The following is a 16060-nucleotide window of genomic DNA, read 5'->3' on the forward strand; positions in this document are numbered from 1 at the left end:
ATGTTGTAAAATCTAACTATTTCTATCAGAAAAGGATGAAGAGGGAAGCGCAGCCCTGCTGCGAGCTGCTCATAAAAAATGGCGATCTCATGGTGATCGTGAGCCCAAGTAAATTGACCTAGAGGAAGACTAAAAACTAAGCTGTTGAGAAGGCAGTAACGGGACACTAAGTACATTACGTGTCAGAAGTTAGGGTGGAAGGACCGAACTCATCGGGATCCTGACCTCGGGAAGAAGATGGGGCTCACGATTTGGAGGACGGACCCGCATCCTGAGCTTCTATCTCCCCGAGCTGAGGTGGCTCGACTTGTCACATCATGAACTCCCTGCAGCAGGTCAAGACCCCTAGCTTAGGGAGTGGGGAGCAATTGATGAAGGGGAATTTGGCACGACCCCATAGCAGGGAGACACGTGGATGTGACTCGAAATAAGTGACAAATCAACATGACCATATCGACACGTGGACATGACTCCCCACACCAGGTCAAGACCTTGAATTAAAATTACTTCGGGCAAAGATCAGCCCGGTACCAACTCGTGACTAGGACAGCGGTACCAAGTCCGCTACAGGTCGAGTTCAAATAGATGAGCCACCTTGGAACAAGCCTACCTCGGTGCAAGATCACCTCGGTACTAAGGCACTTTGGCATTCAAAGCAGTTAAGGTCCGTGGAATGCAAGCTCAGGCAAATCGCCACTAGGTAGCTCACTACCAAGTCGCCCGACACTTCACTGGCAGCCCGCTACCTAGTTTGGTCGACCTCCTTATGACAACCCCAAGGATATCATCACCGTACCCTGCATCCTACGGGATCACACTCTGTAATGACTACATTAGCTCACCTACTCCCCGATTCAGGCAGAGGTGGGCAACCTTACCGGTTGGTGGCACTATTCCCACCTAACACGAAAACGGATCCCGTCATAGTGAGGATCTAGGAACCACTTCACCAAACCCGCAAGGAATCAAGTATATAAAGATTTCACCCCCCAGGGGCAAAGGTAATGCGTAATCTTGCTCTCTAGCTCTCTAATTCTTTGATATCATGTTCAATCTCTCTACTAAAGTGCTAACTTAGACATCGGAGTGTCCCCACCGGATAAGCCACCGCAGGATCTCTAACTCATTTCTTGCAGGTACCTCAGTCCACGTCGTTGGTGACAGTCAGATCGTCTCTAGTAGGGAGCAGATGGATTACGCCACATCACCAACTTTTGACAATCAAACAGTTATCAGAAGAGTAAAAAGCATACTTTTCGTCTTTGTTTGTTTCTTGCATTTTCTTTGCAAATTCTTGATAAAGGATGTATTATTATCTGGTTGCTCTTCTTCAATTAAATCAATATTTATTCAACACCCACTTATAGTTTAAGATTCAATGTTCACCCGGTCAAAAATTTTTTTTTTTGGTGAATCAGTCGAAGTTCAGAATATTGACAAAAAGGAAGCAGCCATGAAAATGAAAATTAAGCATGAAAAGGAACCTGCTGTGCTCGGTCTAACTATTTTTGTTCCCATCTTTAGTAAATAATTGGCTTTCCAACATTATTTTTGGAGTATAATTGCGGTCTTCCTTCTTTCTGGTATCGTTCGATCTATTTAATAAGAAGAGAATGAAAAGGAGCTAGCCTTGTATGGCCATGTCACGTCTGTAGACCATAGTCAGAACTCAGAACTGTTAGTAAAATGGAGAATATGCTTCACCGTTTTCGATTGCTTCTTCTCCTTCTGTGTTGCTGCATGAACAGCATTCCTGCTCTTGACGCCAACACTGATCGAGAAGCTCTGCTATCCTTCAAATCCATGGTTTCTGACCCTCGAAATTCTCTTATTGGGTGGAATCAGAGTGTCCCTTTGTGTGCCTGGTTTGGTGTCTCGTGCACCACCACTCAAAAGCGAGTCCGCTCACTACTCCTTGTCCGACTCGGGCTTTCCGGTACCATCCCCCACCAGCTCGCCAACCTCACCTCTCTTGAAATTCTTGACCTTTCCAGCAATGATTTCCATGGCCCAATTCCTCAAGAGTTCAGTCGTCTCGCTCGCCTTCAACATCTCATTCTCCTTAACAACTCCCTCGCCGGTAGCATTCCCGTTGCTCTCTCTCGCTGCTCCAACCTTGTAAGCTTAACTCTTCCATGGAATCAACTTACCGGTAGCATCCCCATCGAATTTGGTCGTCTCTCTATGCTCAAAATTCTCGAACTCTCGAAGAACAACCTAACAGGTATCATCCCTCCTACACTTGGAAATCTCTCTTCTCTTACCGTGCTCGGCCTTTCACAAAACGAATTAGTGGGTAGAATTCCCAATGAGTTGGGCCATCTCAAAAACCTAGTCATTCTTCAGATCTCTGTGAATCAACTCACTGGTGAGATCCCTCATTCGATTTTTAACATCTCCTCTCTGGAGTATATCTCTGTAACACAGAATAGCCTCGTCGGGAAGCTACCGGTCGACATGGGTGTTGGCCTTCCGAATCTAAGGCAACTCTACATGGGGATGAACAAGCTTGAAGGACCAATACCTAGTTCATTATCCAATGCTTCACAAATTCAAGTCCTCGATCTTTCTTCAAATCTATTTCAAGGATCATTTCCTTTACTTGGCGGGCTGAAAAATCTAATCTCCTTGAACCTAGGCTATAACAACCTTACTTCTACCACGGAGCTCAACATTCAAATTTTCGAATCTCTAGCAAATTGTATCCAATTGGAGAAGTTCATAGTACCTTCTAATCAACTGGCTGGAGAACTACCCAGTTCTACAGAAAATCTATCCTCTCATCTCCAAGAGTTCTGCGTGGACAGAAATTTTCTGTCAGGCGGATTCCCACAAAGGATAGAGAAGTTTCGCAACCTCACGGTCTTATCACTCTACAAGAATTCTTTTAAAGGCGCCTTACCGTCCTCCATAGGACAGCTTCACAACCTACAGAGGTTTTCTCTTTACCAGAACATGTTCTCCGGAGTGATTCCGGATAGCTTCCGCAATCTTACTCAACTATATCAGCTGTTTATGGCAAATAACCAGTTCTCTGGTATAATTCCCCAAAGTATAGGGGATTGCCAGAGTCTACAGGAATTGGGTCTAGACGGTAACAGACTTAGTGGAAGCATACCCAAGGAGATTTTCAGGCCCTCAAACTTAAGGATCCTGAGCTTGGCTCGAAATGCTCTAACTGGTTCTCTGCCAACTGAAGTAGATGGGCTTCATCAGCTTATGTTCTTGGACATCTCTGACAATCAGCTATCAGGTGCTATTCCAGCAACCATTGATCATTGTTCCAATTTGCAAAATGTTAGCATGGCTAGAAACAAATTCAATGGCTCAATCCCAAGGTCAATTGGCAAATTGGCGGGGCTAGAGAGCTTGGACCTTTCATCTAATAATCTTTCAGGTCCATTCCCAGATGAGTTGGGGAATCTTAGGGTGTTGCAGAAATTGAATCTATCTTTTAATGATTTGGAAGGACAAGTACCAAGAAACGATTTCTTCAAAAACCTTAGTCGGGTTTTTCTGCAAGGAAATACTAAGCTCTGTATTGTTGAGGATGAGATTGCAGGAAAATTGGGAATCCATACTTGCACTAGTACTACAAGAAGAAGGGAAAAGGGATCTGTTGCACCCAAGACCATCATTCCAATTGTTAGCATCGTTACGCTTGGCATTCTGTTCTACTCAGTAAAGGTATTGATAGCCCAGAAGAAGAGAGGTAAGGGGAGTAACTCGCTTCTCTCCTTCGAAGGGCAGCGGCCTAAGATATCCTACTCACAGATATTGGCTGCTACAAATGGTTTCGCTGCGGAGAATCTGATAGGGAAAGGTGGATATGGTTCTGTTTATAAAGGAATCATCAATGGCGGTATAGAAACAGGTGAAGATGGAAGCCCTACCCTAATTGCAGTAAAAGTTCTCGACCTGAAACAGAGCAAAGCAGCTCAGAGCTTCACGGCAGAATGTGAAGCGTTAAGGAATGTTCGGCACCGGAACCTTGTGAAGGTCATCACTTCATGCTCAAGCATTGATCATAGAGGAGACGAATTCAAAGCCTTAGTTATGGAGTTTATGTCCAACGGAAGCCTTGACAAGTGGCTGCATCCAGAGGACACCGAGTCTGGTTTGAGTCTGAACTTGACCCAGAGGCTAAACATTGCCATTGATGTGGCTTCTGCCATGGATTATCTACATAATGACTGTGACCCACCTGTTGTTCATTGTGATCTGAAACCAAGCAACATACTTTTAGACGACAACATGCGCGCTCACGTTGGGGATTTCGGACTGGCAAGGCTTCTCTCAAAGTGTCCAACTCAAGTGCAGAGCAACACTATAGGAGTTAAGGGTTCTATTGGTTACATCGCTCCAGGTATCAAACGCAAGAACTCCGATTAGAAATAATAAAACATTCTCAAATTATTTTCTTCTATTTCATTGTTCATAGAATTCTCATTATGGATATTTAAGATTTGAATTAATCCTCTTTTTGGTGTCTTAGAATACGGTATGGGAGGCAAAGCTTCAAAAAGTGGGGACGTCTACAGTTATGGGGTCCTACTGTTGGAGATGTTCACAGGAAAGAAACCCACTGATGAGATGTTTAAAGATGGTAGATGTCTGAACCAATTCGCATCAGCAGTGTATGGGAATGGAATTTCGGAAATTGTTGATTCAAGGCTCTTTGAAGATGATAATGGTTCAGAGCACAACGGCAGCACCAGCAATTCTAGCTTTGATAAAATCACTACCATTAGAAGTAGCAGCAGCTCTACCAATAATTCTCGTAGAAGGGAAGAATGTCTGGAAGCAGTTGTCAAGGTTGGTTTGTCATGTACAGCAGCTTTGGCTAAGGATCGTTTAACCATGAGAGAAACTCTAACAAAGCTTCTTCAGAACAAACAGACTTTGTTAGAGTCATGAAATTGACAACTTTCCTCTGTTTTCTCTGTGGTTTATGGATTTGCATATTTGTATAACAGTTAAACCAGACTTTGTATTTTGAACGAGAGGAATGAATTATCTACCATTTCTACAACCTTTGAATTTTTATAATGGGAAGCTCGAGCAAGAGACGCATTAATATACAAAATTATCTGTTGAGAAAAAGGAAAGAAAACACAAAACAGAGCACACAAGGCACGGATTGCAATAGGAATTCATTCAAGCCCCAAGGCACCAACACGATAATATCAGATAAAATGAATTCAAACCTCAAAACAAGAAAGTTTTATATTATTGAAGCAAATTGGTCTTTTCATGCATTAAAGAAGAGTTAATTATAATTAATACGAGAAATGATCTGATAATTACAATCGTTTTTTCTATTTAAATTTTTAAATTAGAAGGGTCAAAAGTTGGTTCATGCATTTAGTAAGAGTATTGTATCTCTACAATTCATGAGACGACCCACGAAATCAATGGTTCAAGAAGGTCAACTTTTAGAAGATAATTGTTGGATATATTCAGATTGTTCAAAGCTTTTTCCAGTATCATGTCTTTCCGCCGGTATAATTTTTTATTTTGTTTGTAATGGTTAGTGTTAGATAAATTCAGATACGACTGCTTCAAAAAATTAATTAATTGAAGCCTATAAGCTGAATACCACCGTTGGTTTTCCTGGGTTCCATGCTGAAGAAATGCCTTTATTTTTGGGTAAAATATTTAAACTTTTTATAAATAAACTTAAACTTACCCTAAACTTTCAAAACTAAATTAATTGTGGACGACCCAGATGAAACATACCCTCCGTTATAAAATATAAAAATGTTAAAAACCCGTTAACATAAAACATTACTTGAGCTGTTTAATATCTTTAAGAGTTCTGCTTTGCCCTTCTTTTCTCAGCTAATATAGATCTAAGTTTTGCTAACTAAACTATAGTTTTAAGGAAAATGGATGATCCACACCTACTGGACAAAATGTCTGAGTGGGATCAATCTAGAATACCTCTCCCCCACCACACACACCCAATCTCCCTATCTTGCATAGTTTGCCTAACATTAGGAGATCACTATTCTGGTCATCGGTTTTTGGGTTAATGGTTTAATCATTTGGTTTGAATAGATAGTTCGTTCTAACGAAAAAAATTAAAAATAAAAAATGACCATAAACCATTGAACATGTTGATGGATAGATAGTTTAAGCCAACGGATCATTGACTGATTCAATAATTTTTGGCCAAAGACTGGACTTAGGGTAAAATGGAACCAATTGCATGAACAATTTTCGGGCCAAATGGTCCAACCATCTGAATCAGAGGCATTTAAGGCATCACATATATGTAGGGAATCCCACTCTTCAAGATAAAGTGTATTGTTTAACGAGTCAGACTTAATTTGGTCTTCAAAAAAACATCCAAATGTTTGAGGAAGACTTACCACAATGAATGGTAGGCCTCCCAACCCAATCCGTCTCTAAGGCTACGATTGTGAATCAGCCATCCACAAGACTGCCCAATACGGGGATGTGCTATGGGATGTTGTGGGGCGAAGTCTTCCCTCAACTTTTTTATTCTCTTGCTTTCTGTCAAATCAAATGTAGCCTAAAAAAAAAAAAAACATACTGACCTATGCATTTTCATTTGGCCAATGGGGAGTGACTTGTGATCCTCTCCCTTAAGGCTCAGTTTGGAAGAAATACAAAATGCAAATTCATAGAGTATAAAACCTTGCATTTTATATTATTTTGTATATATTTATTTTCAAACTAAACCTAAAGCCCAAAACCCCCGACTTTGATGAAGTGAGATTTATCCCCGGCTCCCAACTTTAGCAGACTATCAAGCTAGCTGGGGCCTTGCACGTCTACCGTTGGGGACGTGTAATACAAAAATGGAAAATTATTCATGACCCCCGCCCGCCCCCCATCAATGCTCTTTGGGTCGCTGCCGAAGGCCATGATTTTCTTCTTCTATTTTAGCCTGAGCAATGAGCTTAGTAAAAGTGAAGTCAAAGCTTGTGTTTTACCTAACGTCATTAACCAGGTCCAGCAACAACAACGAAATCAAAGCCTCGATCAAGTGACGTCGTTAAAGGGCATCCGTTATCAGCTATGCCTCATACCTCATCGGGTGCCGGTTATCTCGATTCTCGAACCACCCATTACATATTTACATATTTACATTACATTACATACCAATGGTCGATGGGGCCGAAGAAAAGTCTAAATAAGAAACTGTACCATGCGATTTACAAAAACAACCATCACATGCAAGTATTAAAGTATTTTATTTGGACAATTTCAACAATTCTCTCCTCTCTCTTTTCTCCCTTATTCTTTTCTATTCGTTCACGTGACAATCCTCGGCAAACCATTTGAAAACCAGCACGAGTGGTGCATGTGCCTTGCACATATACGAGAGATCGAGACTTGAGGGATTGAGACTGGGACAAGTGGTGTATGTGCGTTGACTACATCAATTTTAATAGTCTATTCAAAGGATAACTTCATATTCCCTATGATAGACCGCCTATTAGATACAACCTTGGGGTTCGAGCTATTGAGCTTTATGGATGCTTATTCTGGTTACAATCAAATTGAGATGATTCGAAGGGTTCAACCGACTAGGTCAACAATGGGTTAAAAACATTGGTATCAGTTTGGGTCGATTTAATTTTGGTTAGTTTAGCCAAAACAAAACTTACCTAACACAGTACGGTTGGGAAATTGCTGAACCAAACTTGAATGGAAATACTAGAAAGTTACCTAGCGCGGTGGGGTCCGGGTCACTGGTCGACACACAAGAGATTTCATTGTCCTTATTAGTGACTATGGTTTGATTGATATGGGATTTCATGGACTAGCTTACACCTGGACCAATAAGCGTTCAGCTCACATATTAATTCGAGAGCACTTGTTCTGTGCAATTGCACCAAACTTGTGAAAATGGGTTCAATCTCGACGTTGTTAAGGGCAAGGGGAAGAAGAGAGATTGGGGGAGAGAGAGAGAGAGGAGGGGGAATGTGAAGTTGTGGAAGATGAACAGTAATTTTCTAGTCAGAATAGTTATTACAAGGTTAGTATGAGGATTAAAAAATATTATAGGCCGCAAGGCTAACGGAAGGGGGTATTTGTCTCATGATCATAATACACGGAGGTCTTTATCGCAAAACAATGTACATGGGGATCCTTATCACAGACCCCATAATACTGGGGTTGTTTGCAATTTACCCTAAATTTTATTAACAATACAAATAAGTCGTAGAAGGGATTGGGGGATGTAAAAGCCTTACTTTCCTAGAAAATCTATTTAGACGGAGGTCATCCAAACTATAAAACATATACAAATAAAAAGGATAAAGATGAGGAATTTTCTTAAAAATCTTCCCTCAACTTTTTTATTCTCTTGCTTTCTGTCAAATCAATCATAGCCTAAAACAAACATACTAACCTATACATTTTCATTTGGCCAATGGGGAACAACCTGTGACCCTCTCCCCTAAGGCTGGTTTGGAAGGAGTACAAAATGAAAATTCAAATTTGTAGAGTACAAAACCTTGCGTTTTATATTATTTTATATATATTTATACTCTTTTCAAATATAAAAGTGCGAAACCTTATATTTTGTGTTATTTTATATATATATATATATATATATATTTGCAGTGTACATTTTTATACTTGTATTCCTTCCAAATAAAACCTAAAACCTAAAGCCCAAAACCTGCGACTTTGCTGAAGTGAAATTCATCCCCAGTTCTCAACTTTAGTAGACTATCAAGCTAGCTGGTGCCTTGCACGTCTACCGTTGGACGTTTAATATAAAAATGGAAAATTATGGTTCATGCTTAAACTTTCAATGGTTTCAATCTATTTTTTCGATTTTAAGCCTTATTATTGATTATTACTGATGTAGCACAATCTGGTCACTCCTATCTGGCGCTCGAGTGGCTTCTGAGGGGTACCTGAAACTGAATGAGAGATGAAGAACTCCCGGGGGTTTTCCCGGCGGGAACGCTCCAATGCTTAAGTTAGTAATGTGTGTAGGAAGCTGAAAGAAAGCGAAAGCTAAGAGTGCAAGTTGCGTTGGTAATTCCAGATACCTTGTTCCTCGAGGGTGAGCTCCTTATAGCAGAATTCCGTTGCTCCCAGCCCTCTGTCTTCTAACAGGGCAGGTATAACCGCCACTGTCAGTCTGCCGCAGCCACTACAGGCAGAGCTGAGGTGGCACATGCGGGGCCATCGCACAAGGTACCTGTCTGTCAGGCGTGGGACGCCTTCCTAAAGGTGGCAGGTGCGACGAGGGGACATGCCTACAATTCGCAAGCTTGTCAGGTACGGCAGTCGGGCAGGAAGCCATCCTATGGCATGCCGAGCTGCCCTCCTGCGGATTGCCCTGAACTGGGCTATCCCTTAAGTGATGGGCCACCTCCTGCCGGTTGTGCCGAGTTAGACGACCCGAGGTCTTTGTGCCTCGAGGCGTTCGAAGAGGAATTGGTGTGTTCTAGCTTGGGGGTGACTCGAAGTCCATTGGGAGGAGCTTGGGTCTCAGAAGGGGTCAGGGCACCCCGGAGCTCGGGACCCCCAAACTCCCTTGACCCCGGGTAGGAAATGCGGGCGAGGCGGCTTCCGGCGAGTAGTTTACTCACCGAGCTGCCACGCCGAGCTCGGTGGGAGTTCCCCACCGAGCTGTGCTCTTGTCCGTTGTGCTGAGTCACCGTTTGAGCTAGGTCACGTCTACATGTACATGAGCTACGAGGTCGGGCCAAATCACCCTCCATCAATTGCCCCCCACTCCCTGCGCTGGCGGCAGTGACCCAGCGCGGGGAGGCCATGATGCGCCGGGTGGATTTGATGTTGGTGTTTGTGTTGCATCGCAGTGCATTCCATCTAGCTGTACCAGCCTAGCACCTGGCTCGACCGAAAAGAGGTCTGGGACGCGTCCGGGTTACGCGTGGACTTCACGTAACTTGGACTTTGCAGACATCAAAAATGCGCTAAATCATTTTCGCCTCGAAGATCCCATGGTTGCGGCTATAAATGGGAGGTCCCTTGGCCATTTTCCAGTTCGTCCTGTCCTTCCAGCCCGGCTTGCGTTTCTTAGGTGAGTCCTCCCGAGCCTCCCTTTCCCTTCTAATTCGGTATGTCGTCTAGTGCAGATGACCTCATCGACGAACCCAAGGTGGGCACCTCGGCTCGGGATGTCCCCCTGCTACCCAGCCGTTTGAAGTACGGGTGGCTTCGGGTCATCTGGCGTCTACCTCCCACCAAGGTCGGGAACCAGATCAGTTCGGTCCCTCCCCAGCGAGTACTTGTATAGTCTTTCCGCCGATAACTTCCCATGGGAGCACGGTCCCAATGAGATTGTGATCTTCAGGGAGCAATTGGTAGTCGGGCTCAAACTTCCTCTTCACCGCTTAATCATTGAGGTGTTGGTACACTTCAACATTACCCTAGACCAACTCCACCTGAACTCCATACGGAATGTGGTGGGGTCCATTTCTCTTTGTTTCAACCATTCCCTTTCCATAGACTTAGATGTCCTTAGTACAATATTGGCCATAAAGAAGAGCGCTTCGGGCGCTCTCCCCAGACATAGGCGGTCTTACTACCTGTCCCCCCACCCGGGTTTTAAGCTTATGCACAAGCTCTCAAGCAAAGTCCCAGCTTGGAAACGAGACTACTTCGTAGTCCGGAGTAGCATAGGGTGGCCCTTCCCCACCGATTGGAGGATAGCCGTTCAAGACCCTGGTGTCGTCCTAGACGGGAAGATTAAGAAGGAGCTCCAGTCGCTGGCTAAGCCAGGGTAGCATTATAAGGACTTTACCTCTGAGGAGAAGCTCGCCTGAGCGGGCTTGAGTCCGGGTAGGTTTTTCCCACTTCGGCTTTTTCGCTCACACATTTGTTTTGAGTTACTGATGTCGTCTTTCACCGCAGGTCCCATGGAGGTGGAGAAGATAGATAACCAGAGACTCTTCCACCAGATGAAGAGGAAGAAGTGCATGGTAAAGAAGGCGCGCGTTGAGTCCCCGCCAGCTCCAGCCGAGCTTCGACCTCCGTAGACCTCTGCCTCGGGGCCCGAGGTGGTAGGCATGCCCATCGTAGACTTGGAAGAGGAGGTTGTACCTAAGAAGCCTGAGGTGACGGCGGAACCTGCCGTTGAGCCCGCCAAGGCCACTGCCGAGCCTACCCAGCTTGCTAGGGAAAGCACTCATCCCGCTACCGCCGAGACCTCTGAGAGCTCCACTCACGATGTGGAGATGACGGCTTCTAGCTTGGAGGGTCAGGGGAGCCAATCCGTCCTGAACCCCAAGTGCAGCCTGAAGAAGAGCACACTTGCTTCATATCCAGGGGAGGTTAGCGAGTGGGCCAAACTCACTCCTGGTCAGCTCGGCGCTCGAGCTGCTACTCATACCATGGTGGTGAGTTTCTCTTCTTCTCTTCTTTTTTCTTTCTTTTTTTTTGTGACTGGTTTCCTTTTCGCAGGTGAACACCGCCATTTGTGCCTTGACCCTCCAATCAGATCGGCACCTGAGGCGTGCTCTAGAGGCCGAGGAGTCTTCTCGCGTAGCCCACACCGAGTTGAGGGCAGCTCGCAGTCAGGTTCATCGCCTGGAGAGTGATCCCTCAGCTCAAAGGAGTTTTATCGTGGCATTGATGGCAGAGAAGGAGGAGCTGGCCCAAGACAAGGACAGGTTGATGGTCGAGGTGAATGGCCTTAAGGTCGGTCAGGAGGCCTTAGGGCTCGAAGTAAGCAGCCTCAAGGCAGAGCGGGATGCCTTGAAGCTCGAGGTGCAAGGCCTCAAGGAGGCGAAGGGGAGGTTAGAGCATGAAGTGGGGTACCTCCAGGAGGACATAAAGGAGAAGATTGCAATCTTCGAAGGTGCTCTTGAAGAGCGAAGACCCAAGCCATCATCAATTATGTCAAGTCTTCGAGATTCGATGATGTGATGACGGAGGCCTACCGTAAGGGCTTCAAGTTTAGTCGGTGGCTGATTAGGCACCTCTACCCCGAGCTAGATACGAGCGCCATCACCACTTCGCGGATCACTGACGACATTGTGCGTCAGTCAAAAGACGACCTTGATTCTAAGGATGAAGGTCCCGAAGATGGAGCGGAGGACGACGGTCTGGACGTCGTTCCTAAGGGAGTCCCTGATAAAGGCAGCGAGCCCCCAAAGTAGTTTCCTCCTTATGTTTGTAACTTAATCTTTTCCTTTTCTGAACTGTAAATGTATCATCGTGGGCCTTCGAGCTCGGGTAAAAACTCTAGTACTTGAACTCTTTTTAATAAAAGTTTCTTTCAAGTATCTCTGAGTGCAAAAATATTTCTAAGTGTGAGTGGACTCCAAGTCGATCGATTTAATGTGAGGGTTACCCGAGTTGTCAAGCCACCGAGTTGGCGGTAAGGGTAACCGAGTGAAGTTGTGTTGCTTTGGGTTGCGCGGGTTACTGAACTGAGTGAGAGCAGCAAGGGTATAGGTGTTAGACAGTCTTGTATGCCCTTAACTTCAATCCGATTTGATGTACTTTTGTTATTTAGTGAAAATAAATTAAAGTGCATGTTTGATTCATGTTGTTTGGTATAATTCTGTGTAAGACCCTAAAACTGGACACTTATAGAAACTTGTGTTAGTTTTAAATGTTCACAGCCATTGGATAAGTCCGGGGAGATTTATCCTGCCAAGGATGATACTGATGTGCCACCAAGTGTTGGGATGGCTTGTTTCGGCCATCAGGGTAAGACCCATGGCACATGCAGTATGGGATAGCTTGAACCCTTGAACCAGACCAGATTTCCAGTATTGCCCTAGACCTTAGAGACAGATGGGCAAAACTGGAAAGTTACACCTGACCCCTGGACTCGATTATGACACTTCACTAGGTGTCGGATTGGGCTATCTTTGATATGTCAATCAGTGAGATCCTTAGTGGGGGTCAAAACCTGGACATGTTGGGGCAGTCTGAGAATTCATCTGAGTGAGTGATCATAGTGACAGCATCATCCCCTTTGTCGGACAATGGTAATGATCGGGAATGCACTCTCTCTGATGGAAACCAAACTGCCGGCAATTGATTTCAATCGTTGGAATTTTGTTTTGCAAAATTAATATATATAAATGTATATGTACAGTTTCAAAAGATTTGCAAATGGTTTTAATTCCCGGGATCCATGTGAGTAAAGTGTGTGGCACTGTTCCTTGCAGCCAAGGGAGAGGTCTTCTCTTGTCGGGCAGTGCTTGATCATTATGGACTGAGAGGTTAAGTGTAAGACCATTTAGGATAATACCTGATGGGCTAATCTTGCACCTGCCCACAGTCCCATAAGGTCCATATGATGGGCTCAAAGGGGTCATTTAGTTTTTCAGTGAATTCAGCTGGGCCTTACAATAAAGGCTGGGCCGAACCCATGTGGCTGGTGTATAGATCAATGCTTGGGTCCCATGCCATACAAAGAAGCCCAACTGGGCAGCAGATGGGAAACTAATTGAACACTGAACACTTAATGGGCCAAAAGCCCATTACGAGCTGGGCTGATATGATCACCCATCAATGGGCGAATCTGAGATTAATGTTAGTTAAATTGGGCTTATGACCTTATCCACTCTGGGAGACCAAATTCAAATCAGATTTGAATCTGGTAACCTCCTGATAAGATCAGGAGAAAACTAACTTAATATGCAGATAGGATTAAGATTATCCCCTATCGAAATATTGATTTGAATTGGGATAACTCCTAATTTAGGAGGATTTCTTAATCAAGAAGAAAGAGGAGAAACCTAAGAAAAATATCAGATTTTGAACTAGGGTTGGTATCCAAGATATACCTCCTGCGAATTGAGATTTGATCTCACACAGACTCAGAGAGAAGAGACACAGTTCAGCCCTCTTTGTCCCTGGATTTCTCCTCCAGCCGCCGCCATTCCCTGTTGCAAGATTGGATCTTTGCAGCAATAGGAAGTCAAGAAATCAGTCTTGCAAGAAAGACCAAAAGATTCGGTGTTCAGAGTTTCCAGAGGATTCTTGCAAAGAATCCCGTGTGTAGGACGCACCCTGCTGGTTCCGTTCCATCCACAGCTGTGTCATCTTCAGCAGGAGCGGATCTTGGCATCTTCTTTGGGCGTGAACACCAACTTTGGTAGATATTGTTTCTCTGGATCAGGTATAATCCTTCCTGTTTCCTTTTGGTTCAGATCTGGTTTGATTATGGTTCAAGTAGAATCCTTGAATATTGTATTCTAAATTTAGGGAATATGATTCCCAGTTGGGAGAAGGTAGAAAAATTTTTGAAATTCGCCCACCCATTCCACACCTTTCATGGCGCCCATTAGATGGAGTGACGTCGTTAAAGGGCATCAGTCATCAGCTATACCTCATACCTCATCGGGTGCCGGTTATCTCGATTCTCGGACCACCCATTACATATTTACATATTTACATTACATTACATACCAATGGTCAATGGGGCCGAAGAAAAGTCTAAATAAAAAACTGTACGGTGCGATTTACGAAAACAACCATCACATGCAAGTATTTGGACAATTTCAACAATTCTCTCATCTCTCTTTTTTCCCCTATTCTTTTCTATTCATTCACGTGACAATCCTTGGCAAACCATTTGAAAACCAGCATGAGTGGTGCATGTGCCTTGCACATGTACGAGAGATCGAGACTTGAGTGATTGAGACTGGGACAAGTGGTGTATGTGCGTTGATTATATCAATTTTAATAGAGTTTATTTAAAGGACAACTTTCTATTCCCTATGATAGATCGCCTATTAGATACAACCTTGGGGTTCGAGCTGTTGAGCTTTATGGATGCTTATTCCGGTTATAATCAAATTGAGATGGTTCAAAAGGTTCAACCGACTAGGTCAACAATGGGTTAAAAACATTGGTATCAGTTTGGGTCGATTTAATTTTGGTTAGTTTAGCCAAAACAAAACTTACCTAACACAGTACGGTTGAGAAATTGCTGAACCAAACTTGAATGGAAATCTGAATGGAAATACTAGAAAGTTACCTAGCACGGTGGGTTCCGGGTCACTAGTCGACACATGACAGATTTCATTGTCCTTATTAGTGACTGTGGTTTGATTGATATGGGATTTCATGGACTAGCTTACACCTGGACCAATAAGCGTTCAGCTCACATATTAATTCGGGAGCACTTGTTCAGTGCAATTGCACCAAATTTGTGAAAATGGGTTCAATCTCGACATTGTTAAGGGCAAGGGGAAGAAGAGAGATTGGGGGAGAGAGAGAGAGGAGGGGAATGTGAAGTTGTGGAAGATGAACAGTAATTTTCTAGTCAGAATAGTTATTACAAGGTTATTATGAGGATTAAAAAATATTATAGGCCACAAGGCTAACGGAATTGGGGAATAGTTATTACAAGGTTAGTATGGGGTCTTTGTCTCATGATCATAATACAAGGAGGTCTTTATCACAAAACAAAGTACATGGGGGTCCTTATCACAGACCCCATAATACTGGGGTTCTTTGCAATTTACCCTAAATTTTATTAACAATACAAATAAGTCGTATAAGGGATTGGGGGATGTAAAAGCCTTACTTTTCTAGAAAATCTATTTAGACCGAGGTCATCCAAACCTATGACCCTCCCACCTAAGGCTGGTTTGGAAGGAGTACAAAATGCAAATTCAAATTTGTAGAGTACAAAACCTTGCATTTTATATTATTTTGTATATATTTATACTCTTTTCAAATATAAAAGTGCGAAACCTTATATTTTGTGTTATTTTATATATATATTTGCAGTGTACATATTTATACTTGTATTCCTTCCAAACAACCTATGACCCTCTCCCCTAAGGCTGGTTTGGAAGGAGTACAAAATGCAAATTCAAATTTGTAGAGTACAAAACCTTGCATTTTATATTATTTTGTATATATTTGTACTCTTTTCAAATAGAAGAGTACAAAACCTTATATTTTCAAATATAAAACCTAAAGCCCAAAACCCCCGACTTTGCTAAAGTGAAATTCATCCCCGGTTCTCAACTTTAGCACACTATCAAGCTAGCTGGTGCCTTGCACGTCTACCATTGGACGTGTAATATAAAAATGGAAAATTATGGTTCATGCTTAAACTTTCAATGGT

General features: G+C 43.4%; 1 protein-coding gene across 1 annotated transcript; it reads left to right on the forward strand.

The window, feature by feature from the left end:
* The first annotated feature begins 1583 nt into the window (after positions 1-1583).
* LOC148851661 (uncharacterized) lies at positions 1584-5032 on the forward strand. Its single transcript, XM_088943229.1, has 2 exons — positions 1584-4366; positions 4496-5032. The coding sequence occupies exons 1-2, from the start codon at positions 1687-1689 to the stop codon at positions 4915-4917; spliced, it is 3102 nt and encodes a 1033-aa protein (XP_088799355.1). The 5' UTR covers positions 1584-1686; the 3' UTR covers positions 4918-5032.
* Positions 5033-16060: the final 11028 nt, after the last annotated feature.

The sequence above is a fragment of the Nelumbo lutea genome, chromosome 5, assembly GCF_056320005.1.
Source record: "Nelumbo lutea isolate HS-2025 chromosome 5, American lotus-T2T, whole genome shotgun sequence".
Taxonomy (NCBI): Eukaryota; Viridiplantae; Streptophyta; class Magnoliopsida; order Proteales; family Nelumbonaceae; genus Nelumbo; species Nelumbo lutea.